This window comes from Arachis hypogaea, chromosome 20 (genome assembly GCF_003086295.3).
Source record: "Arachis hypogaea cultivar Tifrunner chromosome 20, arahy.Tifrunner.gnm2.J5K5, whole genome shotgun sequence".
Classification (NCBI taxonomy): Eukaryota; Viridiplantae; Streptophyta; class Magnoliopsida; order Fabales; family Fabaceae; genus Arachis; species Arachis hypogaea.
Genome location: NC_092055.1, coordinates 17,998,022 through 18,025,992, shown reverse-complemented (window position 1 = coordinate 18,025,992; position 27,971 = coordinate 17,998,022). Strand labels below are relative to the sequence as shown.

The 27,971-nt window shown below is 36.6% G+C and overlaps 2 protein-coding genes across 2 annotated transcripts; one reads left to right on the top strand and one right to left on the bottom strand.

Annotated features, from left to right (window-relative positions):
* Positions 1–5,865: 5,865 nt before the first annotated feature.
* LOC140182985 (uncharacterized) lies at positions 5,866–8,623 on the bottom strand. The gene is made up of 4 exons (XM_072230971.1): positions 8,363–8,623; positions 8,232–8,319; positions 6,942–8,063; positions 5,866–6,662 (listed from the first exon to the last, which is right to left on the bottom strand). Exons 1-4 carry the CDS (start codon positions 8,621–8,623, stop codon positions 5,866–5,868), a joined length of 2,268 nt encoding a protein of 755 aa, XP_072087072.1.
* A 5,497-nt stretch (positions 8,624–14,120) lies between these two features.
* On the top strand, positions 14,121–15,697 carry LOC112785542 (uncharacterized). Its single transcript, XM_025829004.1, has 3 exons — positions 14,121–14,346; positions 14,565–14,758; positions 15,110–15,697. The coding sequence occupies exons 1-3, from the start codon at positions 14,121–14,123 to the stop codon at positions 15,695–15,697; spliced, it is 1,008 nt and encodes a 335-aa protein (XP_025684789.1).
* The last annotated feature ends 12,274 nt before the right edge of the window (positions 15,698–27,971 follow it).

Sequence of the window (27,971 nt, the reverse complement as noted above, 5' to 3'; positions counted from 1 at the left end):
GTTTGAAAAATTCGTTGCTTGCGCGTTTGGTCCATCTCCAATTATATGAAAATTGCAACTTGCCCTCACTCCTTGAAGGAAAAGATTCCTATGTTAATGTCTTGTGAATTACAGAATTTCTTAGATATTTGTATATGTAGTATTGTCAAGTGTATTATATTCAATTATTCACAACTAATGAAAAAAGACATGCGACTATCTTCTTGTCACTGTTGCAATAATTATTATTTTTTTCTATTAATTTGAGATACGCGAATCTTAATTTAGTTTTTAAAGTTTTAATTGTTTAATCTTTAAATTTTATGAACATAATTTATGTTAGTCTCTGAAATAATTTTTAATATATAAATATTAATAAAATGTTGACTTAAATGGTCAAATATTATGCTAAATTCTGTAAAATGATATCAACTTAGTTTTGGTATTCAAATAGCAAAAAAAAAAAAAAATATATCATAAATGATGTTTATTGAATTTTTTTTTCTAAAACAAATAATACAATATCATTTTACGACTATTTGAGTGCCAAAACAAAAATAGTATCATTTTATAAGTTACATCTAATGACTTATATCAGTGCTTTATTAACGTATTTATGTGTCAAAAATTATTCAAAAAATATGTGAATCACACCTGCAAAATTTTAGAATTAAATAAAGATAATTAAAATTTTAAAGATTAAATTAAAATTTATAAATTATTTCAAAAATCAAATTAAATATTAAATCTATTAATTATATAAAAATATGCTTAAGAATCCGAAACTTTCTCTATATTAATGCCACTATGCTTTTCCTTTATTATCGGTAAATACTCCTGTATTTTTTTTTAAACTAGAGGATAAATGACACTCTTTCGTATATTATTATATATATTTGTTTTACACACTTTTAATACATAAAATAATTATATAATTAATCAATCCAACATATTAAAAAGTTGGATAAAAATAAGGTTTTAAAATACATATTAAATATATTTTAAGATGATGTAAGTATTTCTCAAATTTTATAATTGCATAAGAATAAATTCTATGACAAGATACTTATTTAAAAAATTATTCAAATATGATATTTTAGATTAAAATTGTTAGAATATAATTAGGATCAATTAAGATCAATTAGTATTATTTAGTATATCTGAATATTTATTATAGGAGATTACGTCTTTATTATTTCGATTTTCTTAGCACCTATAAATATCATTCTATATTGTATCATTTTAGACAACTTGAATAGACAACTTGAATACTTACAAATCCTTCCTCCAGTTTAGTATATTGTTTATAACATGGTATCAGAGTCATGGTATCTTCCTTGAAGAGGATATGTTGTTTTTCTTGCGGTGAAATCACCGTAGTTTTTGCATTTTTTTTCTATGTCATTCTTCTTTCCCTTTTGTCACTCTTTTTATGCTTTTTCACCTCATCGACTAGCCTACTTTTTCTGTCTTGTGTTTTTTTTAGTCGAATGATCAAACACCATTGTCCTCCGCTGCTTACCTATTCTCATGAAGAAATCATATAGTTTTCACTCTCTTTCGGCAGTTCCGTTTGCGTTCTCTCGTGGCAGTTCTGTCCGCGTTCTCTCATGGCAGTTCTATCTGCGTTCTCTCGTGACAGTTTCGTTTGTGTTCTCTCATGGCAGTTCCGTCTGTGTTTTTTCGTGGCAGTTCTGTCTGCGTTTCGTCTGTGTTTCCTTGTGGTAGTTTCGTCTACGTTTCTTTCTGGCAGTTCCGTCTGCACTTCCTTCAGATAGCGGCAGTTCCGTCTGCGCTTCCTTCAGACTAGCGGCAGTTCCATCTGTACTTTCTTCTGGCAGTTCCGTCTGCACCCGTTTTATCAGTTTTTGTAGTTTTTTTTCTCTTTATTTCATTGTTTTAAATAGGTTTCAAACTCAAATTGTCACTTGAGTTTGAGGGGGGATGTTAGAATATAATTAGGATCAATTAAGATCAATTAGTATTATTTAGTATATTTGAATATTTATTATAGGAGATTACGTCTTTATTATTTCGATTCTCTTAGCACCTATAAATACCCTTCTATATTGGATCATTCTAGACAACTTAAATAAACAACTTGAATACTCACAAATCCTTCCTCCAGTTTAATCTCTTGTTTCTAACATGGTATCAGAGAAATTTATTTCAAAAGTACCATAATAATTTCCTTATCTTATTATATAGAACTTATTACATGAGTTAATTAGAGTTGACGCCAAAAATAATTTGTAGAGTACTAATTGATCAATAAGTTAGTTAGGCAGTTACAATATCTAGTTACAATATCTAGTCAACAATGCTATTAAGTATGTGAAAATTGGTAATTATTATAGGCGAATAGTGTAGTATATAAGTAAAGTTAGTTAGTGGTAATGTATGTGATTTGTTCTTATAAAGTTTATTTTTCATCTTTTTAAAAATTAGTAAAAAAAGTTTGGACAAATTTTCTCTTTTTTTTTCTCTTTTTTTCTTATCTATTTTTTATTCAATATTTCTGTGTTCTTAATTCTCTTCACTCTCAAAACTCATCTTTTTATATGGTGCGGTAAACATAGATAAAAAAATTAAAGGAATCACAAATACTATTGAGAATTTCCTCTCGAACATTGAATAGATCTAAAATTTTCTGAGAATTCGAACCAATGGAGGACATTCCTGCCTCATTTTGTTTAATCAATATCCAAATGATAACACATCTAGTGAACTGGATCAATTAGATGCAAGTGAATCAACCTAGAAATTCAGTTAATTCAGCACTGGATCCAATAAGTCCCTACTTCCTTCATCTTGGAAAAAGCCTAGGAACTCCATTAATTGCAATAGTTCTTAGAATAAGCAACTATCATGCATGGGAGAAAGCGATGCTACGAGTGCTTAGGTCGAACAACAAAATTTAGTTCGTAGATGAATCAATCAAGAAACCAGAAAAAAATGAACAATTGTATGAAGCATGGGAGTGTTGCAACACTTGTGTGACTTCATGGATCAACCGCTCGTTGAGCCTGGAGATTGCGCAGAGTATGTTATGGATAGATTCAGCGAGAGAACTGTAGAAAGAGCTACAATACAAGTATTATCAAAGTGATATTTTTAGAATTGTAGAATTAGGAAAAGAATTGTTTGCTATGAAACAAGGAGATCTTTCAATAACTATGTATTATACAAAATTGAAAGCACTTTAGAAAGAGTTGAACAGTTTTCAACTAATTTCGGTCTGTTCTCAATGTGATGATGATGATGATTGCAAGTGTGTATTGAACATAGTTAGAGGATACAAAGTAAGATCCTGTATAGTGAGGCTCCTTAGGGGTCTGAACAAACAGTTCTCAGCTGTGAGATCTCAAGTAATGTTGAAGAAGTCATTATCTGTGGTAGACAAAATTTTTTCCTTGCTTCTACAATAAGAAAGACAGATGAATGCAAGAAAACTAACAAAAGACAAAATTTGATGGCCAATTCTAATCTTAGAGGAAGAGGCTGGAAGGTACTTAATAACGCAAAGGAAAAGTGATGTTGTATTGATGAATCAGAATTTAATTACAAGGAATTTGGAGCTATATGAGTTGAAAGTATTACTTGAAGACAAGAAAAAGAACAATGAACAATGATTGGGACTAAGAAGAATTAAGTGAAGCAAGGAAAAGGAACGCAGCAAATTCTGATCTTGCGTGAGGACCTGGGTGAGAAGAAGAATTAATTAGAATAGAACAATGAATATTATGTAACCAGAATAGGGAGGAACAGAAGACAGAATAGCACCATACCAGGCTCTAGCTATCTTGCATAATCCTTCCATTTGGTATTTATGATGCGTCTTCTCATGCTTCTACGCACGTCTGCAGAAGATGGGTCAGCAGCCACGTGTCTTTGCTCTGTAACTAACTTCCCTTTGGCAGCATGGTTTGCATTAGAGTGCTCACTCCACCCAATTCTGTTATTCTCTTTCTTACATTACCCTCTCCATTTAGACCAACCTTATCCTCAAGGTTGATAGCAAGGTATAGTCTAATCATGTCTGCAACTGGTTCCCAGGATGTCTCTGCAGTGTCTCCAATTCCCCACTGCATATGGACATGATCTTCTGGTTTTCCATGTTTGAGAATCGTCAGAACTTCTATAACTCGAGAAGGCTCAAGTATAGGACCTTTGGCAGGGAATGGATCCTCTCAATTGTTAAAAAAAATTGAGAGTGTAAAGTGTGATTTTTAACCCTCCATTGCTCTCTCTCTCATATTTATTGTTGGTCCCACTTATAAAACTAATGGTGAAAGATCACACTTTACTCCCTCAATTGTTAAAAAAAAATGGAGAGGATCCATTCCCCCTTTGGCACTAGTCTGTAGAGGCAATGGCAAGTACTGATCAGTGTTATCCCCGCGGAATCTTTTTAACACTGAAATGTGAAACACATTATGAATCTTGGCCTCTAGAGGAAGTTCTAGTCTATATGCCACCGAGCTAAGTTTCTTGATAATGCGAAATGGGCCAAAGTATCTCATACCAAACTTCTGATTTTTTTCTCAAAGCCACTGAGTGTTGGCGGTAGGGTTGTAAACGAACTAGTACCATATCATTCTCTTGAAATTCAACATCTCGACGATTTTTATCAGCAAACGTCTTCATATATTGTTGGGCACGATTGAGGTTGGCCTTAAGTTGTTCCAGCAGTGTGTCCCGCTTGGTTAGCAACTCTTGCAACGAGGATTCATCATCATGAGAGAACTCATATCTAATGAGATTTGGGGGAGCACGACCATATAAAGCCATGTAAGGAGACATTTTGATGCTTATGTGGTAAGAAGTGTTATACCAATACTGGGCCTAAGATAGAATATCAAACCATAACCTAGGATTCTCGAAACAGAAGTAACAAAGGTACATCTCCAATGTCTTGTTCAAGACCTCACTTTGCCCATCCGTTTGTGGATGGTATGCTGAGCTCATGGATAAAGTAGTGCCTTGCGACTTAAATAATCGCTGCCAAAAATGACTCATAAAGACTCGGTCCCTGTCCGAGACAATGGATCTAGGAAAGCGATGGAGTTTAACAACATTCCTGATGAATGCCTCTGCCACGGAGCAGCTATCAAAGTCATGTTTCAACGGTATAAAATGAGTAAATTTTGTCAATCTATCAATGACCACCATAATGACTGTGTACCCATGAGACTGTGGAAGAGCAGTGATGAAATCCATGCAGACAGCCTCCCAAACCTGTGATGGTATTGGGAGAGGTTGAAGCAATCCTGCAGGTAGTTGAGCCTCTGTTTTGGCGCGCTGACAAGTGGAGCAGGAAAGAACATAAGCTCTTATATCTTGTTGCATATTTGGCCAATAAAAAGCAGAACAAATTCATTCCACAGTCTTGGCAATGCCAGAATGACCTCTAATCACGCTATCATGGTATTCGTGCAAAATTACTTGCATCAATGAACTCCCTTTCGGAATTATCAACCTATTTCTCCATAATAGCACCCCATTCTGAACAGAATAGTTGGGGTCTTTCGGTGAGCCTTTCTCACAATTCCCCCGAAGCTCCCTCAGTACGTTGTCATCCTCTATTTCGCTCTTCAATGTATTAAACCATTCCGGTTTTGGGCAAGACCAAGCAGCCATGAAGCTGCGAGAAAGGGCATCAGCAGCAGTGTTCTCCTTACTAGGTTTATATTGAATCTCAAAGTCATACCCCATGAGCTTGTGTATCCACTTTTGCTGGTCAGGGGTGTAGAAGGTCTAATCTCCTAGAGTCTTTAAGCTCTACTTATCTATACATATAATGAATTTCTTCCCCAATAAGTAATGGCGGAACTTGGCTACCGCTTCAATTACTGCATAGAATTCCCGGGCATAAGCTGACTGGTGCTATTTGTTAGTAGATAATTTCTTAGAAAAGAAGGCAATGGGGTGTTTATCTTGCAAAAGAACCACTCTAATTCCCATACTAGAAGCATCAGTTTCCACTATAAAAAGTTGATCGAAGTTGGGAAGAGCTAACACTGGTTCTGAAGTAATTGCCTTCTTTAATGACTCAAAGGCATGAGCAGCAACTGAGCTCCACTGGAAGGCATCTTGCTTTAATAAATCTGTGAGAGGAGATGCAAGAGAAGCGTAGCCTTTGATGAAGCGTCGATAGTAACCTGTTAACCCTAGAAATCCCCGACGTTGTTTGAGGTTCTCAGGTGTTGGCCAAGCTATTACGACCTGAATTTTATCCTTTTCCATGTGCACACCTTTCTCTGTGATGGTGTGGCCCAGATAGTCAATTTTGGACACAGAAAACACGCATTTTGACATCTTGGCAAAAAAGGATTCCTTTTGTAATGTTTGTAACACGATCTCCAAATGTGCTAAGTAATGAGAAGTGGAAGGGCTATAGATCAATATGTCATCGAAGAAGACAAGGACAAACTTTCTCAAGAATGGCTGAAAGATATCATTCATAAGATGTTGGAAGGTGGCTGGTGCATTTGTTAATCCAAATGACATTACTAGCCATTCGTAATGTCCTTGGTGTGTGCGGAATGCGGTCTTGTATCTATCCTCCGGCTTCACCAAAATCTGGTGATAACCTGCTCTGAGATCCAACTTTGAAAAAAATTTTGCTCTAAATAACTCATCCAAAAGTTCATCCACGGTGGGAATGGGAAAGCGATCCTTGACTGTAATATTATTCAAAGAACGGTAGTTAGTACAGAATCTCCAAGAGCCATCCTTCTTTTTTACCAAAAGGATTGGTGATGAAAAAAGGGCTACGGCTAGGCTGAATGATGCCATCCTTAAACATCTCTTGAATCATGAACTCAATTTGAGTCTTATGGTGGTGAGGGTATCGGTACGGTCTAACTCGAATTGGTGCTGCCCCCTCTACCAAGGAAATAAAATGATCATGCAATCTTTGTGGGGGAAGCCCTGTAGGTTGCTGAAATACTATTTGATACTTCTGGAGGAGTTCAGTAAAAGTAGGCCCCATGGTAGGGAAAACGGCAGGGGAGTGGCTGTATTCTGTGCAGGTTGCTGAACTTCCACTGTGAAGGCTTCCTCAATTGCATCAGTGTTGAGAAGACGTCGAATGTGGTGATACTGAGCTTGCTTCGGGGTGGGGTTCTTCTCACCATGCACTGTCACAAACTCACCATTATGCAGGAATCGAAGAAAAGAAGCATCATAGTCCACAATATGCATTTTCAGTTGCTTGAGCCAAGGAGAACCAATCACCAAGTCACCTCCAGCCACATGTAGCACAAAGACATGTGGAATAGTGACTTTGCACCCACTCATTGTGACCTCCAGAGAAGGGATATAACCCTCAACATCCATGATGCCAAAATTTCTCACTGTCACCCTCATACCAAGGGCAGGTTGCACTGGAACGTTCAAGAATTTGGCTATTCGAGGCTGGAGGAAACTATCAGAGCTGCCTCTATCCAATAGAGCTCGAACCTCCAATCCTTGAAGGAGAGCTCTAATTCGGATTGTGGATGAACCAGAGGTACCATGCATGGCATTGTAGGATAGGTGATGGTCAGTTACTTGTTGCTCAAGGGTCTGAAGGAAGGGATCTACTTCCTCTTCAATTGCAGCTTTTTGTTCCCCATCAGGGGCTTCGTCTTCTTCAAGCTGAAATAAAATGAAGTGTCTATTTGGGCATTTATGGAGAGTCGTGTATTTCTCACCGCACCAATAACACAAGCCTTTGGCCCTCTTAGCCTGAATTTCAGCTGAGGATGACCTGCGACTCGGATTCCATAGAGAAGAAGTGGAGGATCGTGGTGATGGCGCTGGTAGTAATGGAGGAGAGCCTGCACGTAGAGAAGGCTTAAGTTGAGTTAGAGCCAATGTCTGAGGGTTAACAGAGCGGAACGAGGCCGGCACCGTAGTGGTAGTCGGGTTGGGTGAGAACTTATCCTCGTATAAACGGGCCAAGCTCACGGCCCTCATCAAGGAAGGCAGGCATTGCGCCTTGACCTCGCGCCTAATATCCTGATGTAACCCGCTAATGAAACAATCCCTCAACGCATCCAGGGGCTCAATGTGGGATCGGTTAGCCAATGCCACACATTCTGCTTAATAATCGGAAACCGTCCCTCGTTGTTGGAGTTTGAAAAGAAGTTCTCTCGGTGATTCAAACAGTGAAGGACCAAACTCAATTTCAATTGATCTCTTCAATTGGGTCCAAGAACAAAAGGAGAATGTACGTTGCGTCATCTAAAACCAGGGAATTGCCATACCTGACATGTGCATTGCAGCTAGACCCACTTGTTCCTCTTCGGGAACCCGAAAGAACTCAAAATATTGATCAACAAAAAAAAATCCAAGCTAAGGCATCAGATCCGTCAAATTTGGCCAAGTCGCAGTTTACCTTCCTGGGTTGCGCAGCTCCGCGCCAAGAATGATCCCCTCTGGAGTTCGCGCCATGATGAGAACCCAAGACAACCGAGCGAGCTTGAGAAGACTCATTAGCGATTTGGGAAATGGAGGCTTGGAGAGACTCGAATTTCAGATCCGTTGCTTCCTTCAATCGAGCACGCTCAAATCTATTATCCTCCATCATCGACTCCATCATCTGGAACAGCTTCTTGATGTCGGCCTCCAAACCCTTCATTTTGGTGTTGTCTGCCATGACAATGAAAGCACCAAATGGAAGGTACTTAATAACGCAAAGGAAAAGTGATGTTGTATTGATGAATTAGAATTTAATTACAAGGAACTTGGAGCTATATGAGTTGAAAGTATTACTTGAAGACAAGAAAAAGAACAATGAACAGTGATTGGACTAAGAAGAATTAAGTGAAGCAAGGAAAAGGAACGCATCAAATTCTGATCTTGCGTGAGGACCTGGGTAAGAAGAAGAATTAATTAGAACAGAACAATGAGTATTATGTAACTAGAATAGGGAGGAACAGAAGATAGAATAGCACCATACTAGGCTTTAGCTATCTTTCATAATCCTTCCATTTGGTATTTATGATGCGTCCTCTCATGCTTCTACGCACGTCTGCAGAAAGTGGGTCAGCAGCCACGTGTTTCTGCTCTATAACTAACTTCCCTTTAGTAGCATGGTTTGCATTAGAGTGCTCACTCCCACCCAATTCTATTATTCTCTTTCTTACAGAGGCCAAGGCAGAACTGGTAGAGGCACATATGAAAAAGGGGACAGGAACTCCAAATACTATATTCATTGTGAAAAAAACAGACACATGATAGACGTCTATTTTAGGAAACATGATTTTTTTTTACCAAATATGTAGAATGAAAACAGGCCTGGCATGATCAACAATGTCACATCTAATGTGAATGATGAAGACATCGGTGACACTTTCCAAAAGGATGGTAACTCAGGCTCCAGTTTATGTTTAAATTCAAGCCAAAGAAAAGCAAAGATTGACCGATTGAACTAAGTACCGTTAGATTTATTAGCAAAATTTCTAATCCTAATCTCACTTCATTTGCCATTCTTTCTTATTTTTGTTTTTCAGTGTTACATCATTCTTTTTTTCTTTTTCCCATTTCTCCATTCTTTATTTTTCTAACAAATTTAATTCTAAATAGGTATCCGATTACCCAAATCAATCCAATCTGAAATTGATAGACTTGAATTGGTTCGGGTCCAGTCACAAAAAATACACTAACATGATCTAATATGCTCTCACTTCAAAAACTCATCAAGTACAATCAAATTTACTAGCGAAATTTCTAATAAAATTTGACAGCAACAAATTTATTGTTAAATTTTTTGTTAGACTAAAACAGATGGTATAAAACTCGTCAGTAATTATTTATTGTCAATTTTTTTTTGAATTTGCCGCTAGTTACAGTTAGATTTTTTCTATAATAAATCTTACAATAATAAAAAAATAATTTTTTTATTTTTTAAAAATGTCTATATACAATGTCGTTACTATAACTTGCTATATCAGAATCAACATATATATTGAGAACCAATATTTAACTCATAATTAATGAAAATTAAATATTATTTTTAATTAAAATAATCAACTACAATGTCAAATAACAAAATAACAAATGTACAAAAAAGGAATGTCAAACAAATAAAACATAACAATATCAAACAAGTCAAAACAAAATTCTATCGACTATGTTTTTTGTTAGAGATATAACTATTAATGTTGCTTTTTCCAGTCAATTTAATTTTTTGAGATGAGTGATTTCATAACATAGTATTAGAGCTTTATATTGACTCTTATTTAAAAGGTAATGTTAAAAATATAACTATTAATATTGCCTTCTCCTATTTTCTGGCCTCCCTCCAAATACCGATGAAATTTAATTGGTTTCAAACTAGTTCATTTTATCCAACATGTATATTTCACAGGTTACTCAATTATGTACTAATGAGTAATACGTTAAATTAGTCCACAAACAATGTTTAATCACACGGTTTATTTCTAAAAATTAGTATATAATTTTTTATTTTGTTAAACATATTAATTTTCACGTCAAATTTTGATAAAAAAAATTAAAAAAATTAGTCCCTATTGTTATTTAACAATAATATGTTAGTCCCTAAAAATTTTTAAAATTTTTAAAGTAATTCCTTTAGACGAATAATTTGATGTGAGGATGATTTATCTAACTAAATAAATATTTAAAAAGTGATTTGGTAATTAAAATTTATTGAAAATTAAAATATCTTATTAAAAATTTTGTAAGAACTGATTTGGAATATTACTATAGATAGATAGCTAGACATATTATCAAGAATTTGCAATTCTTTAATAACTGTTAATAAAACAACAATTTCACATTGAATTATAATTGCATTTTCTTTAAAGGTGATTATATATATATATATATATATATATATATATATATATATGTTAAAAATTAGAATTTTTCAAACACTTCTCTTTTACTTTTTCTTTTTTATTCTTTTTTGTTGTTTTCTTCATTTATTTTACTTTTCTATTTTTTATTTTATTTTATTGTCTTGTATATATGTTTTAGATTGTGTAAGTTTCTTAAAATAAAAAATTTTTATTACAAGATTCTATTTTTATTTTTGTATTGTATTATCTAATAAATTTTGTTGTTGTTTAAAAATGATGTGTTAATTGAAAAAATAAATTGAAATTATTTTTTTATTTTTTGCAATAATTTGAGAATATATATTATGATGAACAACAACGGTATTGAAGTTGATAATTTAAAACAAGATCGTGAAAAATAGTGTTGTAGTTTGATTATATTTTATTTGTGTTTGAATTATAAGTGGATTTTAATTTATCGTTTTTGCTGGGCGTTTAGCGCTAGCAACTCAGAAATGCAAGGAAGTTCTCTGCCCACTAGGGCGCTAAACGCCAAGTAGGGGTGAGTACAGGTCGGTTTGATTCGGATTCATGATAAAATTAGAACCAAACTGATCAAAATATAATTGGTTTGGTTTGGTTTGGATTTGTGTTTTTTTGTACATGTATCCGAACCAAACCAAACCGATTAAGAACGGATTGGTTCGGTTCGGGTAATTGGATACCCGATGACTTTGAAATTCATAAAAAAAAATCAAATTTTTATCTTAAAAATTCAACAAGTACAATAAACATGTAACATCAATAGAAATAATCCAAACATGTTAAACACCAAACACATAAAAAATTAAACTCATTAAAATCCAAACATATTAATAGTGAATAATCTTTGCCTAATAAAAAAGTCATATATATATTTTTTATTTTTTTATTTAATTAATATATGATCCGGTTCGCGGGTTGGTTCGGGTTCCGCACTCCTAGAACCGATACCCGAACCAATCAATAACAAAGACCATCGGTTTGATTCGGGTTGAACCCGATTACCCGTTGGTTCCAGAACCAATTTAATTGGTTCGGTTCGGATTCGGATGGGTAATCGGGTACCCGCTACCCGTGCTCACCCCTAACGCCAAGCTCGGTATTTAGCACCAGCAAGCTAGAATTAAAAGGAGACTTTCTGCCCCCTAGAGCGCTAAACGCCAAGCCTGGCGTTTAACGCCAGCTATGCGGATCAAACTTTACTAAAGGAGCATCTTTAGTTGGATTTGGCTTTTAATTATTATATTTTATTTTGGTTTAGTTATTTTTATTTACAAACAAAATTTTTTAGGTTTAGAATTTATTTTTTATTTTTTATTTTAGTTTCAAATAAAATTAGGTTAGATATAAAAGGAAAAAGATTTGGCCTTTCGGGGGATCTTCTCTCTTACGCACTTTCACATTTTCTGAATCCTAGTTTTCTCTTTGAGTCATGAGCCACTAAAACCTCCATGGTTAAGATTAGAAACTCTGTTTATTTCTATGGATTAACACTATTATCATTCTATTTTAATCAATGTATTGATTCAATTTCAAGGATTACTTTCGTTCTTCATCTTATGAATCTGGGTATATTGAAAGAATAACTCTTGTTTTATATGAATTCTTATTGATTCTTGAAAAAGTTATCTCACTTGAATACTAGCTTGAAAGTAAATTCCTCCTAAACTGCTAATTACTTGGACTTAACAGGATACGTGGCATATAATCCTCTTATATTTAGGTAATTAGGGTCTTTGTGGCTAATAAACTAGAACTGAATATAACCCTCTAATCTATATTAAGAGACTAAGAAATTGGCGGTTGGTTAGGTTAGAGGAGACTAAATCACTAAGGAATTAGGGTTTAGTCAATTACAGTTTGCCATGAAATGAATCTTGCATTATTAAAATAGTTGGTAAGAAAACTTAATCCGGAAGAATAAATAACTCCGAAACCTTAACTATCTTCTCACATACATTTCACAGCCATTCTACTTTTGCTTGTCTCGCTCTTTACTTTAGTATTTTAATGCTTTTGAACCTCAAAACACCATTTTCTTCCTGCCTGACTAAGTGATTAATTCGACTATTATTGCTCAGTTTATCAATCCTCGTGAGATCGACCCTCACTCACCTGAGGTATTACTTGGTACGACCCGGTGCACTTGTCGGTAAGTTTTGGATTGGAAAATCTGCACCAAATTTTTGGCACCGTTGTCGGGGATTGACTGTGACTGACAACTAACCGTTGTTTGATTGCTTAGATTAGGCGTTCTTAGTTTTTAACTTTTATTCAATCTTAGTTTCTGAAATTAAGTTTGGTGTCCCCTTAGTAATTTTATTTTATTTTTCCTGATTAACTTTCTTTTCATTATTTTCGAATTTAGTGGTTTATTTTCTTTGTTGATTTTCAAAATTTTTAGTGTTATTTGTGCAGTTTATCTTATTTTATTTCTTTTACACAGGATACCTCACTGAAAATTCTCTGCACTCTGACATAGAGATTTTTACCTTTTCTTTGTTTTCTATTATTTATGAGCAGGAACAGGAACAAAGAACTTCTTTTAGACTTTGATCCTGAAATTGAGAGAACCTTGGAAAGGCATTTACAGCAAGCTAGGGCTTATAAAGCTGCTGAGAACCTCAGTAACAAGTTTGATAAGAAAGTTGAAGAGTCCACTATGGAGCTCAACAATAACAACAATGCAGTTAATGTCAATGTTGTTAATCCTCCTAATATGCCTGAACAACCGAGGAAAACACTTGTCTCATACGCTGCCTCCACTCCTGATTTTTATGAGAATAGCATTGTTGTATCTCCTGTTGCTGCTAATAACTGAGCTGAAGCCTCAGTTGATCTCTTTGGTGCAGCAGCATTGCCAGTTATACGGACTCCCGTAGAAAAACCCAAACTTGTTCATATCTAATTTCCTGTAAATCTGTGACACTATGAAGAAAAATGGAGTTTATCTTAATGTCTATTCCCATTTGCTATAAGGGACCGAGCTAAATAGTGGTTTGACACTCAGCCCAAGGAGAGCTTGGACACTTGGGATAAGGTGGTTAACAGATTTCTGTCCAAGTTCTTTCTACCTCAGAGGCTGACTAAGCTGAGAATAGACGTTCAAACCTTCTGGCAGAAAGAAGGTGAGTCTCTCTATGAAGCCTGGGAGAGATACAAGTTGATACTCTGGAAGTGTCTCCTTGATATGTTCTCAGACTAGATTCAGTTGCAGATATTCTATGATGGAGTTTCTGAGACCGCCAGAATGTCTCTGGATAATTTTGCAGAGGGTCACTCCACATAAAAAAGACCCTTGAAGAAGCTATGGAGTTGATTGAGATGGTTGCCAATAACCAATATTTGTACTCTTTTGAGAGGACCATAGTGAAGAAGGGAGTTACGGTGTTGGATACCTTGGATGTTATTCTTACCCAGAACAAGGCCATGTGTCAGCAAATTAATGCTATTACACAACGTTTGAGTGGAATGCAAGTCTCAGCCTTTAATGCTCAAGATACTTCCTATGATATGAGTGATGGCTTCCCTCAAGGTGAGACTTATAACTATGGATAGTTTATTTCTGAACAAGTTAAATTCATGGGAAACTCCTCCAGAAATCCCAATAATGATCCCTATTCTAAGACATTTAATCAGAGATGGAGGAATCACCCCAACTTTAGGTGGAGAGACCAATCTTAGAGGCAACCAAACTTCAATAATTCTCAAGGCAGTTTTAATCAGAATAATTTTAACAACTGTCAGTTTCAGGCTTCTCAGCACAACAAGCACCCTCTCAACCTCAAAATACTCTTAACTTGGCTTCTATAGTTGCAGAACTCTCCAAGAATACTTATAGTTTTATGCAGAAAACTAGAGCCTCACTCAGAAACTTGGAGATACAAGTGGGTCAATTGAGCAAACAAGTACTTGAGAGGTCTTCTAACACTCTTCCTAGTGACACAGTACCTAATCCAAGAGAAGAGTGCAAGGCTATCACAGTGGTAAGTGAATTGACGACCAGAGAGGAAGCACAAGTTATTGAGGGACCAGTTGAAAAATAAGCTCCAGAGAAGACTGAGGATATGGTAGCACATGCCCCTCCAAGGCATCCGAATAACCCCTTTCCAGATGATCATGAAAAATATCCGGCACTGCCCAAGGCTCCTGAGTACAAGCCCAAGATGTCATATCCCCAGAAGCTGCAAAAGGAGACCAAGGACAAGCAATTTTCAAAGTTCTTAGAAGTCTTCAGAAAGTTGCAAATCAATATTTCTTTTGCTAAAATTTTGGAGCAAATGCCTCTCTATGTCAAGTTCATGAAGGATTTACTCTCCAAGAAGAAGACTTTAAGGGGAGATGAAACTGTAGTCCTGACCAAGAAATGCAATGCCATAATTCAGAGCAAACTGCCAAAGAAGATGCCAGATCCAAGGAGCTTTCAGATTCCATGCACTATTGGAAGCACAATCTTTGACAAAGCCCTATGTGATCTTGGTGCAAGTATCAATTTAATGCTCTTATCTGTGATGAAGAAGCTGCAAATTCAAGAGGTACAACCAACAAGAATAGCATTACAAATGGCAGACAAGTCTTTGAAACATGCACATGGAATGGTGGAGAATGTCTTGGTCAAGGTGGGGGAATTCTTCTTCCCAGTAGATTTCGTGATCCTTGAGATGGGAGAGGATGAAAATGTCTCTATCATCTTAGGAAGACCATTCCTAGCCACTGGAAGAGCTCTGATCGATGTGGAAAAGGGTGAATTTGTTTTGAGGGTGCATGAGGAGCTTTTGATCTTCAAGGTTTTTGGATCCATGCAACACTCAAGTGAAAGAAACAATTGGATGAAGAAGGATTCCACTAACCCAAATCTCAAAGGATCCATGAATGAAGTGAAGTAGAGTTTACAGCTCAAGCCTCCTTTGGTGGAAATTAATACAATCCCTCCTGACATCAAAATTAAGTTGGGTGTTGGGTGTGCATCATCTACCAAGGAGAAAGGTCCCAAGAAGAAAATACCCAAGGGATGAAAAACAAGAAGATCCCTACTGAAGATTTCTCACTAGGAGTGAAAGTGGTGTTGACTAAAAGCCTAATCTTGTCTCATACTGTGAACATGATCCTCTCTCTTAAGCATATTGAGTTAAACTATAAGAACACCGGAAAAAGATTCATAGTGAGAGATGAGGAGCTAAAGCACTATGATCAACCCTCATCTTAGCAGAGTTGATCGTCAAGCTAGTGACAGTAAAGAAGCGCTTGTTGGAAGGCAACCCAACTCTGAGTATCCTTTGATTTTGTTTTCTGTTTAATTTTTATTTATTTATGACTTTTATTCATAGTTTTCCTTGGTTTACTTATGTTTGTAGTCATGCAAAGTGTTTAGAATAGGAACAGGAGGACTCTGGAAGAGAAACAGAATACCCTGGGGAGTATTTTACTCGAGTGCTCTGGAGCTAAACACTAGGATGAGCGTTCAGCCCCAGAGATGGCACAATTATCAAGAAGCTCTCTGATGGCTGACGTTAAACGCCAGGCTAGGCGTTTAGCACTGAGGAACATGCGAATCGAGGTGAAATTACGACGATTTGGGTGCTTAATGCCAAGTTAGGCGTTTAGCACTTGAATTGGTAGCTAGGGTGTTGGCCCTAGATAGCACAAAATCCAAGGAGCACATGCCTCATAGGGTGCTAAACGCCAGGCCTCGTCCTTAATTTCAAAAAAAACTTGAGGTGGTGGCGCTAAATGTTGGAGCTGGCATTTAGCACCAGCAACGCAGAATTGAATTTGAAGAAAGAGGTTTGAACATTAAAATCGGTAAAACCAGTGGGTCTCACCCCACTTGACCGTTCAAACCACAACCCCCTACTCCCTCTTTCCCCTTGCCCACCTTCCCATCCCTATTCCATCCCCCTTTTACCAACCACCCTTCCCATCACCCTATCATATCCCAGCAATCCCACCAAATCTCTCTTCCCCATACCCCAACCGTTATCCCCTCCCCATTCCATTCAATCCCATTTTTATTTACCCCATCCTCTCCCTCATACCCGAACCCCCTCCCTACCTATATATATATATATATATATATATATATATATATATATATATATATATATATATATATATATATATATATATATATATATATATATACACGCTCTTTCCTATCGTTTTACCATACAACAATTTACCCAATTCACTTGCATCCAATTCCTCCCGTTTTGTTCCTTTCTTAACCGAAGACACCCCCTCTCTCCTTCCACATATTTTTTATTTATTTCACTTCTCACCACACCCTCCCCTCATACATGCATCCCCCTTCCTTGCCCGCACCTTTCTCTTTTTCACCACCTTTATCTTTCCTTTTACCCTTTATTTACTTTTTCTTGTCTTCTTCTTCTTTGCTTGGGGATGAGCAACAACTTTAAGTTTGGTGTTGGGACACTCCGCTTCTATTTCTATCATTTTTCATATGACACCAAAAACTAGAGAATCCTCTTCAAGGAAGAGAAAGGAGAAGGCTCCTGTAACCGGTCCATTTGACATTAATTGGTTTAGTTCCAAGACCCATGAGGATCAATTTAATGAGGTTGTGAGCAAAAAGAAGTGATCCCGGAGGTCTAATTTGAACTTGCAGCCGGATGAGTATCTGGAGATCTGGAAACAAATTTTGAGGAGGGGTTGGAAAGTTCTATGCAACCCTGTGACTGATGTGGGTGTTCTGATAGTCAGGTAGTTCTATGCCAATGCTTGGGTGAATTACAAGCATGTCAAGGGTGTGAACCCCGACCCAATGAACTGGCGCACTATTGTCTGAGGGAAGATCTTAGAGTTTGGTCCAGAGAGAGTGAGGGATATACTTCAGCTGTCAACATCCAGAGATCACCCTCACTCTTACACTAGGAGGGTCAATACTGATCAGAGACTGGACCTGATCCTCACTGACATATGCCTCCCCGGAGCACAGTAGAGGCGTGATTCTAAGGGGAAACCATACCAGTTGGGAAGGGATGATCTGAAGCCGGTTGCTCAGAGTGGTTGGAGTTTATTCAGTACCCCATCATTCCTACGAGTAACCGGTCCGAGGTTACTATTGACTGAGCTATAATGATTCACTGCATCATGCTAGGTAATGAGGTGGAGATGCATCGTGTGATCCTGCAGGAGTTATACAGCATAGCAGCGAAGGCCTCCACCTCTGCTAGACTAGCCTTCCCTCATCTCATCTTCCGCCTGTGTGTGGCTGCTCGCGTCTGCAATGACCGAGACACCCCAATTGACGTTGATAGGCCGATCACTAGGAGGGGTATAGAGTATGCCAAAGAGCTTGGACGAGCACCGCCTCAAGAGCCAGTTCTCCTACTCAATAGGAGCAGGCTGAGAGGATATTATTTTCCTCCTCGTGATTATTGGGATCAGTTGACTACATCTATTGGGCAACTGACATCATCAGTCGATCAGCTGAGGATAGAGCATCAGGATTACTCTGCCTTCCTCCATCAGCTAGTGGAGGAACAGTAGAGCCAGGTGTGAGAGTTGGAGGAGCTAAGGCACTGGAGAGGATTCCTAGGAGGGAGCAGCCACCGGGAATGAGGTGGTTGAGTTTCATTATCTACTGCTTTACTTGTTTCCTATTTTTTAGTACTATATCTTGTTTTCTGTTATCTGTTTGAAGCCTTTGCATGATTATTAGTAGTATTTTATTGTTTTTCTAGCTTAGTTATTTAATTTGATCTTTTATGTTTATTTTGAAAAATGTCTAATGTATTGCTCACTGAGTTTGAAAAATCAAAAGAAAAAGAAAAGAAGTAGTAAAATACATGAGACTTGAGTTATATATTCTGAGTTGTTCTAGTTACTTTGATATGGTGGTATTTGACGGAGAAAAATTGTCGGTAAAGATTTTCACAAAAAATATCACGTTGCAAGTATAGTTCTAAACCAACAAATTATCCTCGGTCAATGTTTAAATTGTTTGTCATAAATACAAACCTAATAAAATTAACCGAAGTATTTAAACCTCGGGTTGTCTCTCAAGAAAATGCAGAAAAGTGTAGTTTATTATTGGTATGGGAAAGTATATTTTTGGTATTTTTGAAATAAGAAACAAGAAAGTAAAATGGCGAGAAAATAAACTAATAACTAAGAAAGTTCTTAGCAAGGAACGAGAATTAGAAGTCCTATCCTCATTATCATCGTCAATTATGATGGTAAATGTGAATTGCCTTCACTTAGTTAACCTCTAACCAATGAAGGAAGGTCAAGTGTATACAATCAACTTGAGTTCACAAGTCCTAGTCAATCCATAGTGAGAGACTAGATTTGGTGAAGCTCAAGCTAACCGACAATCGTCAATTACCAATCAACAAGAGAATTTTGATAACTCAAGAGTCTCTAATTAATCCATCCAAGTCAAGAACATAAAAATCTAATTTAAAATCTAACCAAGCATTTTATCAAACACTTGGAAGGCATAAATTAAAAGCATAGAAAACTAACAAGACATATCAAAATCTAAGACTAACAATTGCAAGAGAAAATAATAACAAATTAAAGGAAGCAATCATAAACATGAAAACATAAATTTCATTAATATGGATTAAAGGAAACAAGAAGAATTCATAAATTAAATTGGCAACATAAAGAAATCAACAAGAGAATTAGATAAACTAAAGTACTAGAACAAATAAAAGTAGAAGAAAACTAAATTAAAGTAAGGTAGAAATCTGAATTTGAGAAGGAACAAGACTAAAAATCCTAAAACCTAGAGAGAGGAGAGAGCCTCTCTCTCTCTCTAGAAACTTACATCTAAAACCTAAAAATTGTGAATAGTGAAAAGTGAATGATTGATTGATTCTGCTCCACTCCCAGCCTCTAATCTGTATTTTCGGGCCTAAAACGGGGTCAAAAGTAGCCCAAAAATTACCCCCAGCATTTTCTGTAAATTGCAGCACGTGACGCTTGTCACGCGTACGCGTCACTGAACGAATTCCTGGTCATGCGTACGCATCATCCACGCGTACGCGTCGTCCATGCGTGCGCATCGCTACCAGATTCTGAAATCCTTAATTTCTTGTGTTCCTTCCACTTTTGCGTGCTTCTTTTCCATCCTCTAAGCCATTCCTGCACTATAAACCCTAAAAATAATTAACAAACATATCATGGCATTGAATGGTAATAAGAGAGGATTAAAATTAGCAAATTTAAGACCAAAGAAGCATGTTTTCAATCATAGCACAAAATTAGGAAGGAAACTTAAAAACATGCAATTTATATGGATAAGTGTGAGAATAGTTGATAAAATCCACTCAATTCAGTATAAAATAAATCATAAAATAGTGATTTATCAATCTCCCCACACTTAAACATTAGCATGTCCTCATGCTAAACTCAAGAGAAGCTATAAAGGATGTGAAGAGGAATGGTAGAATTTATAAAATACAACCTATCTATATGAATGCAACTAAATGCAAAATGCTTCTACCTACTTGATTAAATGTAAATAAATCTTCCAAAGGCAAATATAAGCTAGATTCTACTAATTCAAATCATAAAATGAAGTACAAATAGACTTGCAAAAGAAGATGGCTCATGAATGCTGGGAACAAAGAATCGAGCATCGAACCCTCATTGGAAGTGTATACACTCTAATCACTTTAGTGTTTGAGGGTCGATTCTCTCGGTTCTCTACTAATCTTGCTTTCTAAGACTTGCTCTTCTTCTACCAATCAACAAAAATTTAATGCACAAATACACATATCAAGAGGTCTTTTCAAGGGTTGTAATAGGGTTAGGGTCAAGGTAGGATTGTATTTGGTTAAGTGGACTAAAATTCGAATCCTTGTTAACCTAAAATTTCCACCTAATCTAAGACATTCCATATAATTACAATGCAACTCCTAACTACCCATTGACTATTTTTTTTCACAAATTCATGCATCCGAATTTTGAGTACAGTACATATGCATTGCTATCACCATTTACTTTGGGGCATTTTGTCCCCTTTTATTATTTGCTCTTTTTCTTTTCTTTTCCTCTTTTTTTTCTTTTTCTTTTTCTTTTATTTTATTTTTCTCAATGCATATGATTAAGGTATTGAATGCAAAAATATATGCTCAACTATTTTTTCCACATTCTTGCCAAAAATATACAATACCCAATTTCTAAACCAAATGTTTCCAAACCCAATTTCTCCACACTTAAATCATGAGCACTCTCACTAGTCTAAGCTAACTAAGAATTTAAATTAGGGACATTTATTGCTTTCCGCTTAGAGTTAATGATGTGCTAAAATATGAATAAATGGGGGTAAAATAGGCTCAACATTGGGTTGCAAAGGGTAATGAAAGGGTAAGGCCATATGGGTATGTGAGCTATAGTGAAACAAAGGCCTCAATCACATAAGTGCATGCATACATCAAACAATGAAAATATAGAATCAAGCAAGATAAAGATCACAATTAAAGAGAGAACAACACACACCATGATAAAACATTAGTTGATAAGATGCAACCAATCAAATAGGTTCAAAATCTCACTGGTTTTGTGTGTTCAAGCTCTAAACCATGTTCCAAAATAAATTTCTTCAAGCAAGTTTAACAAAAATTTTAATTCAAATTAGTGAAATACTCTGAAAAGTTTCTTGGAAAGGAATTCATCACTTCAACTAAGTAGTACATAAATGCAAGCAACTAACTACACATGCAATCTATTATGCAATGCAACAACGAACTAACAAAGAAAAGTAAGAATTGGTGTTGGGAAAAGGAATTGTTACCCATGGAAGTCGGTATCGACCTCCCCACCCTTAAAGATTGCACCGTCCTCGGTGCCTGCAAAGACGTGCAAGTGGACGGGTTGCTACAACTGATGTGCTTTCTCCAAAGATTGTGTGGCGGGATTTGTTTGTCGCCCCATTTAGAAGTTTTACGTTTCCCTTCTTGGTGGCCATCCTGAAAGAAGAGAAGGAAGAAGAATAACCCACAAACAAAGATATGCGAACAAATAAAATATGGGTGGGCTAATGCCAAATAATAATGAGGTTCTCAACTACATGGTAGCTACAACATGCAAGTGAGAAAATAATATAGGAGAATGACATATCAATAATGCAAGAATTGCAACAATGAGGGAGAGAGAGTGGGTTATGATAGACAATATAAGTTCATATCAATACAAAAGGAAAATAAGTGTCATAAAAGATTAGCATTGACCTATAAATAATATCACCCAACAATATAAAATAAGCCACTAAGCACCAAAATAATGCAAGAATATTCAACAGGTGAGGAAGAAAATTTAACACCAATTGTTAAAATAACAAATATAGAAAAGAAAAGGAAAACAAACAACAGAATTAAAATTCAACGAATGCAAGTATGCAAATGTAATAAGTAAAGGACAAGAAAGATAAGAAAAACGAGAAGGAAAATTTTGAAAAGTGAGATAAGAATAAAGTAAGAAAGGAAGAAGAAAAGGAAGAAGAAAGGAAAGAGGAAATAATAAGAAAGGAGAGAAGAAAGAGGAAGAAAGGAAAAGAAGAAGCGACGTGTAAGGGTCGTCCACGCGCACACGTGGGTTGCAAAATAAAGAGGTGACACGTACGCGTGGGTGTGGATTGTGCTCCTCGCACAACACTCGCATAGTTCTCGGGTTTTTGTACCAGGGATGGCAGCATGAAGATACGACACGTGCGCGTCGTCCACGCTCACGCGTGGGAGAAAAAAATGCAATTGACGCGTACGCGTGGGTTGGGTTGTGCGCCTAGCACCCCACCCGCATCGTTCCAGCACAACTCTCTGGTTTTTTTAGACCAGAGAGCAAAATTGGCATCGACGCATACGTGTAGCCCATGTGCACGCGTGGGTTGCCATTTCTTTTTTAGAATCTTATATAATAAACTAACAAGTTTAAACACAACTTAAACTAAATAAACCTAATTAAAATTGCAAATTCAACTTATTACCAATATGGATGAAGGAAAATTAGAAAGAATTTACCATGGTGGGGTGTCTCCCACCGAGCACTTTTAGTTAAAGTCCTTAAGTTGGACATTTAGTGAGCTCCTTGTCATGGTGGCTTGTACTTGAACTCATCTTGAAACTTCCACCAACGCTTGGACTTCCAATAAGCTCCAACATTTCCAAGTGAATTCACCAAGCCTTGATGAAGTTCTTCACAAACTTTGAGCTCCCAAAGTTGATCCTCTTGTATACCGGGATCCCAAATTTTGTTTCTACACCCGTCTTTAAGTCGATCATCATTGTTCAAACCGGGTGGTAAGCAATCCGAATTCTCAATGCAGTACCAAACCCTTCTCTTAGATCCAACCAATTGATCACTAGTCCAACCCTTGCATCTAGCTCTTGAAATATCAACCTTGATGAGTCTTGATTTGTAACTCCAACCACTAAATATCCTTCTCTTACGCTTCATTCCACAAAACCTCCTAAGTTGGCCATCCGTTTCAAGCATACCATACTCAAGTGGGACAATAAAGCTAATAGAGATAAGTTTTACTCACTCAAATGAAGGATTAGATGGCAACCTAGGTAGAGAAGTCTCCAACGATCTTGACAAAGCATATTCAACTCCCGTCCAACCTTGCCGAAGGACTTCCGCCTTTTGAAAAGATTCTTCACTTTCAAGCTCTTCCTCACCAAATTCATCCAACTCTTCTCCGTTACTCAAATTATAACTCTGAGGTTGAGAGAAATCTACCTCAATGTTGCTTTTAATTTTATCGGGAGAAGGCTCTTCAAACTCAAGGGGTTCACTTGTGGATGCAAATTCATTACTAGGATGGCTTGATTCATGATCATCATCACCAAGGGAACTTGCTTCTTGATCTATCCCGTCCAATTCTTCATAGGGAATATGCCTTGGAGGTTATGCACTACCATCCTCAACATTAAATTCAAGCTTCTTGGAGGAATACTCTACAACTATAGATTCCCATGGAGGTTCAACATCTCCTAACTCTTCGACCACTTCTTCCTCTTCAACAATTACGGCTTCCTCCAATTGTTCCAATACAAAGTCACATTTCTCACTTTCCACCAGAGTTCCTAGTCTCTCTTTCATGCTACGTTCTTCATTAGATTTTCCACATGCAGCCATGGGATACTTTGAGTGTCGAAGTGCAGGGAAGCTAAATTATCTACTACCTCGGTCAAGGTAGCTATAAACTCTAGTGTCATCTGTTGCATCTCTCTTTGCCCTTGAAGAAGAACACCAAGGGTGTCATCCATTGGAGAGTGGAGTGGATATGAGGGTTCATTGCTTGGGAGGAAGGGTTCATGATAGGAAGGTGGTTCATCTTGATAAGGATATGGCGGTTCAACACTCTACATCTTTTTCACTTGTTGAACAACACACTCCAATCCCTTGTTCTCAAGTTGAGATTCTAAGATCTCCTTCAGGCTCCGCTCTTCAGTTGACTTTCCATATTCATCTGTGGAAATGTTTTGTTTGTTGCATGAGTCCCATGGGTCGATGGTGGCTCTCGTTTTGGCAATGTTAGCCATGAGAGTTTCGTGTGCTTTTCGGCCTTTCTCTCGCTCCATTTGATGAATGGTTGCTTGAAGTCGATCCATTGCTTCCTTAAAATGATCCCGTGGTTCTTGTTCCACTTGGCTAACATAATTAGGATCATATTGCTCTTGGATTGATGGATGTGGACATTCCCCTATGGAGGGTTATCGTGGAAAGAAAAATTCATTTTGTGGTTGAAAGTTCGCATACACTGGAGGTGGTGTATATTGAGGTGGTGGTTCTTGGGAGTAATTGGATTGGAATTGGGGTGGCTCTATGTATGGGTCATTTGGCTCATAAGGTGGTTGGTATGGTGGATATGAGTTTGGGTCATATTGAAGTGTTTGATTGTAGGGGGCTTGTGAGTATGGTGGTTCAAAACTATGTTGAGGAGGGGGTTCATAGGCATATGGCGGTGGTTGTTGGTAGTCACAACGAGGTCCACCATATCCATTGTCTTGGTATGCATCAAGGAATGACTCTTGCTCGTAGTACATTGGAGAGGGTTGTTACCATGGAGGTTGTCCATAAGCTTGAGGCTCCTCCCACCTTTGATTGTCCCATCCTTGATGCATGTTATCATTGTAGCTTCCATTCCCTACAACATAATTTGAACCAAACTCATAGCCAAAGGGGTGAGGATTCATAGTAACAAAAGTAAATAAAAACAAAAACTAATAAAAAAGTAATGAAAATAAACTCCTAAAACTAGCAACAACTAACAAAGAAACAAAAGGCAAACATATTCACAATATTCACAATAACCAATAATAAGGCACACATTTGCAATTCCCCGGCAACGGCGCCAAAAACATGACGGAGAAAAATTGTCGGTAAAGATTTTCACAAAAATATCGCGTTGCAAGTATAGTTCTAAACCAAAAAATTATCCTCGGCCAATGTTTAAATTGTTTGTCACAAATACAAACCCAATAAAATTAACCGAAGTATTTAAACCTCGGGTCGTCTCTCAAGGAATTGCAGGAAACTGTAGTTTATTATTGGTTATGGGAAAGTATATTTTTGGTGTTTTTGAAATAAGAAACAAGAAAGTAAAATGGCGAGAAAATAAACTAATAACTAAGAAAGCTCTTAGCAAGAAAAGAGAATTAGAAGTCATATCCTCATTATCATCGTCAATTGTGATGGTAAATGTGAATTGCTTTCACTTAGTTAACCTCTAACCAATGGAGGAAGGTCAAGTGCATACAATCAACTTGAGTTCACAAGTTTTAGTTAACCTATAGTGAGAGACTAGATTTGGTGAAGCTCAAGCTAAACGACAATCTTCAATTACCAATCAACAAGAGAATTTTGATAACTCAAGAGTCTCTAATCAATCCATCCAAGTCAAGAACATAAAAATCTAATTTAAAATCCAACCAAGCATTTTATCAAACACTTGGAAGGCATAAAATAAAAGAATAGAAAATCAACAAGACATAGCAAAATCTAAGACTAACAATTGCAAGAGAAAACAATAACAAATTAAAGGAAGCAATCATAAACATGAAAACATAAATTGCATTAATATGGATTAAAGGAAACAAGAAGAATTCATAAACTAAATTGGCAACATGAAGAAATCAACAAGAGAAGTAGATAAACTAAAGTACTAGAATAAATAAAAGTAGAAGAAAACTAAATTAAAGTAAGGTAGAAATCTGAATTTGAGAAGGAACAAGACTAAAAACCCTAAAATTTAGAGAGAGGCTAGAGATCCTCTCTCTCTAGAAACCTACATCTAAAACCTAAAAATTGTGAATAGTGAAAAGTGAATGATTGATTGATTCTGCTCCACTCCCAGCCTGTAATCTGTATTTTCGGGCCTGAAACGGGGTCAAAAGCAGCCCAGAAATTGCCCCTAGCGTTTTCTATAAATTGCAGCACGTGACTCTCGTCACGCGTATGCATCAGCCACGCGTACGCGTTGCTGAACGAATTCCTGGTCACGTGCCGTGTCATCCACACGTACGCGTTGATTGCCTGCTACACCGGTCACGCGTACGTATCGTCCATGCGTGCGTGTCGCTACCAGATTCTGAAATCCTTAATTTCTTGTGTTCCTTCCACTTTTGCATCATTCTTTTCCATCCTCTAAGCCATTCATGCCCTATAAACCCTGAAAACACTTAACAAATATATCACGGCATCGAATGGTAATAAGAGAGGATTAACTTTAGCAAATTTAAGGCCAAAGAAGCATGTTTTCAATCGTAGCACAAAATTAGAAAGGAAACTTAAAAACATGCAATTTATATGGATAAGTGTGAAAATAGTTGATAAAATCCACTCAATTCAGTACAAAATAAATCATAAAATAGTGGTTTATCAGTATTATCTATGATTCTGACTGTATGAATTGAATAGTACATAATTGATATTGAAGTTTTGAATGTTGATTCTTGAGGTACAGGAACTTAGATAAATATTATGGATTCTCTAAATTGAGTAAGAAATTAATCCTTGAAGAAAAATAAACAGCAAAAAAAAGAAAATAAAATAAAAAGTAGGGTCCAAGGTTCTGAGCATTAATGGTTAGGAATGTCAAATATAATTAAAAGCTCAAAGAGTTGTTTTTCTATCATATGCTTGTGGTCTGAATGTGTCAAGTAACCCTTGAGACAGAGTACTAAGAGTTGAGACCAAGTGCAATTGCAGAGTATGCCAAAGGCTCTGAGCACCACTGACTGAGAGAAATTAAAAGAAAAAAAAATAGAACTCAAAGAGTTCCCCAGTTAAGTGCTTGTGGTGTTTTTGTGTCAAGTTAAGCTTGAGACAAAACATTTAGAGTCACGGCTAGACTCAAGGTGTTAAGCACCAAAGAAAAGATAAGAAAAAATTGTGTTCAAAGATTAATCAGAGCTTAAAGAAAGAGAATCCACAATATGATCCGAGTTCTATTTCTGAAGGATATCAATATTTCTGAGCTTCAAAGGATAGTGAGATGCCAAACCTATTCAGAATCACAGTGTCATTAACCCCACTCAGTAATTGGATAGGAGCTTAAATAAACACTCAAGTCTTAGGCAATTTTTCTTCATAGTTCTATATTATTTTGAGTTGCTTGAGGACAAGCAACAGTTCAAGTTTGGTGTTGTGATGCGTGAGCATCTTTTCTTTATTTTCTGTTTATTTTAAGTTAGAATATAATGAGTTTTAATTTTATTTTAGTGTTTGAAATCTCTTTGGATGCTACTTTGAGTTGCTTTGGTGTTTTAATCATTTCAGGTGAAGTTTGAATCAGTTTGGCTGAGTTCGTGTGCAAGAAAAGAGAAGAAAAATGAATCTACCATGCTGGCGCTAAACGCGGACCTGGGCGTTTAGCGCCAGCAACTCAAAAACGCAAGGAAGCTCTCTGCCCACTAGGGCACTAAACGCCAAGCCCAGCATTTAACACCAGCAAGCCAGTATTGAAAGGAGACTTTCTGCCCCTAGGGCGCTAAACGCCAAGCCTGGTGTTTAGCGCCAGCTAAGCGGATCAAGCTTTACCAAAGGAGCATCTTTAGTTGGATTTGGCTTTTAATTGTTATATTTTATTTTATTTTAGTTATTTTTATTTACAAACAAAATATTTTAGGTTTAGAATTTATTATTTTATTATTTTATTTTAGTTTCAAATAAAACTAGGTTAGATAA

Coding starts and splice junctions, on each gene's coding strand:
- LOC140182985 (XM_072230971.1), bottom strand. CDS start 8,623: ATGGCAGACAACACCAAAATGAAGGGTTTGGAGGCCGACATCAAGAAG. Junction 8,320..8,362: donor GAGCTGCGCAACCCAGGAAG/GTAAACTGCGAC, acceptor CTGATGCCTTAG/CTTGGATTTTTTTTTGTTGA. Junction 8,064..8,231: donor AGCTGCAATGCACATGTCAG/GTATGGCAATTC, acceptor ATTATTAAGCAG/AATGTGTGGCATTGGCTAAC.
- LOC112785542 (XM_025829004.1), top strand. CDS start 14,121: ATGGAGTTGATTGAGATGGTTGCCAATAACCAATATTTGTACTCTTTT. Junction 14,347..14,564: donor GAGTGATGGCTTCCCTCAAG/GTGAGACTTATA, acceptor TGTCAGTTTCAG/GCTTCTCAGCACAACAAGCA. Junction 14,759..15,109: donor ACACTCTTCCTAGTGACACA/GTACCTAATCCA, acceptor CTCTATGTCAAG/TTCATGAAGGATTTACTCTC.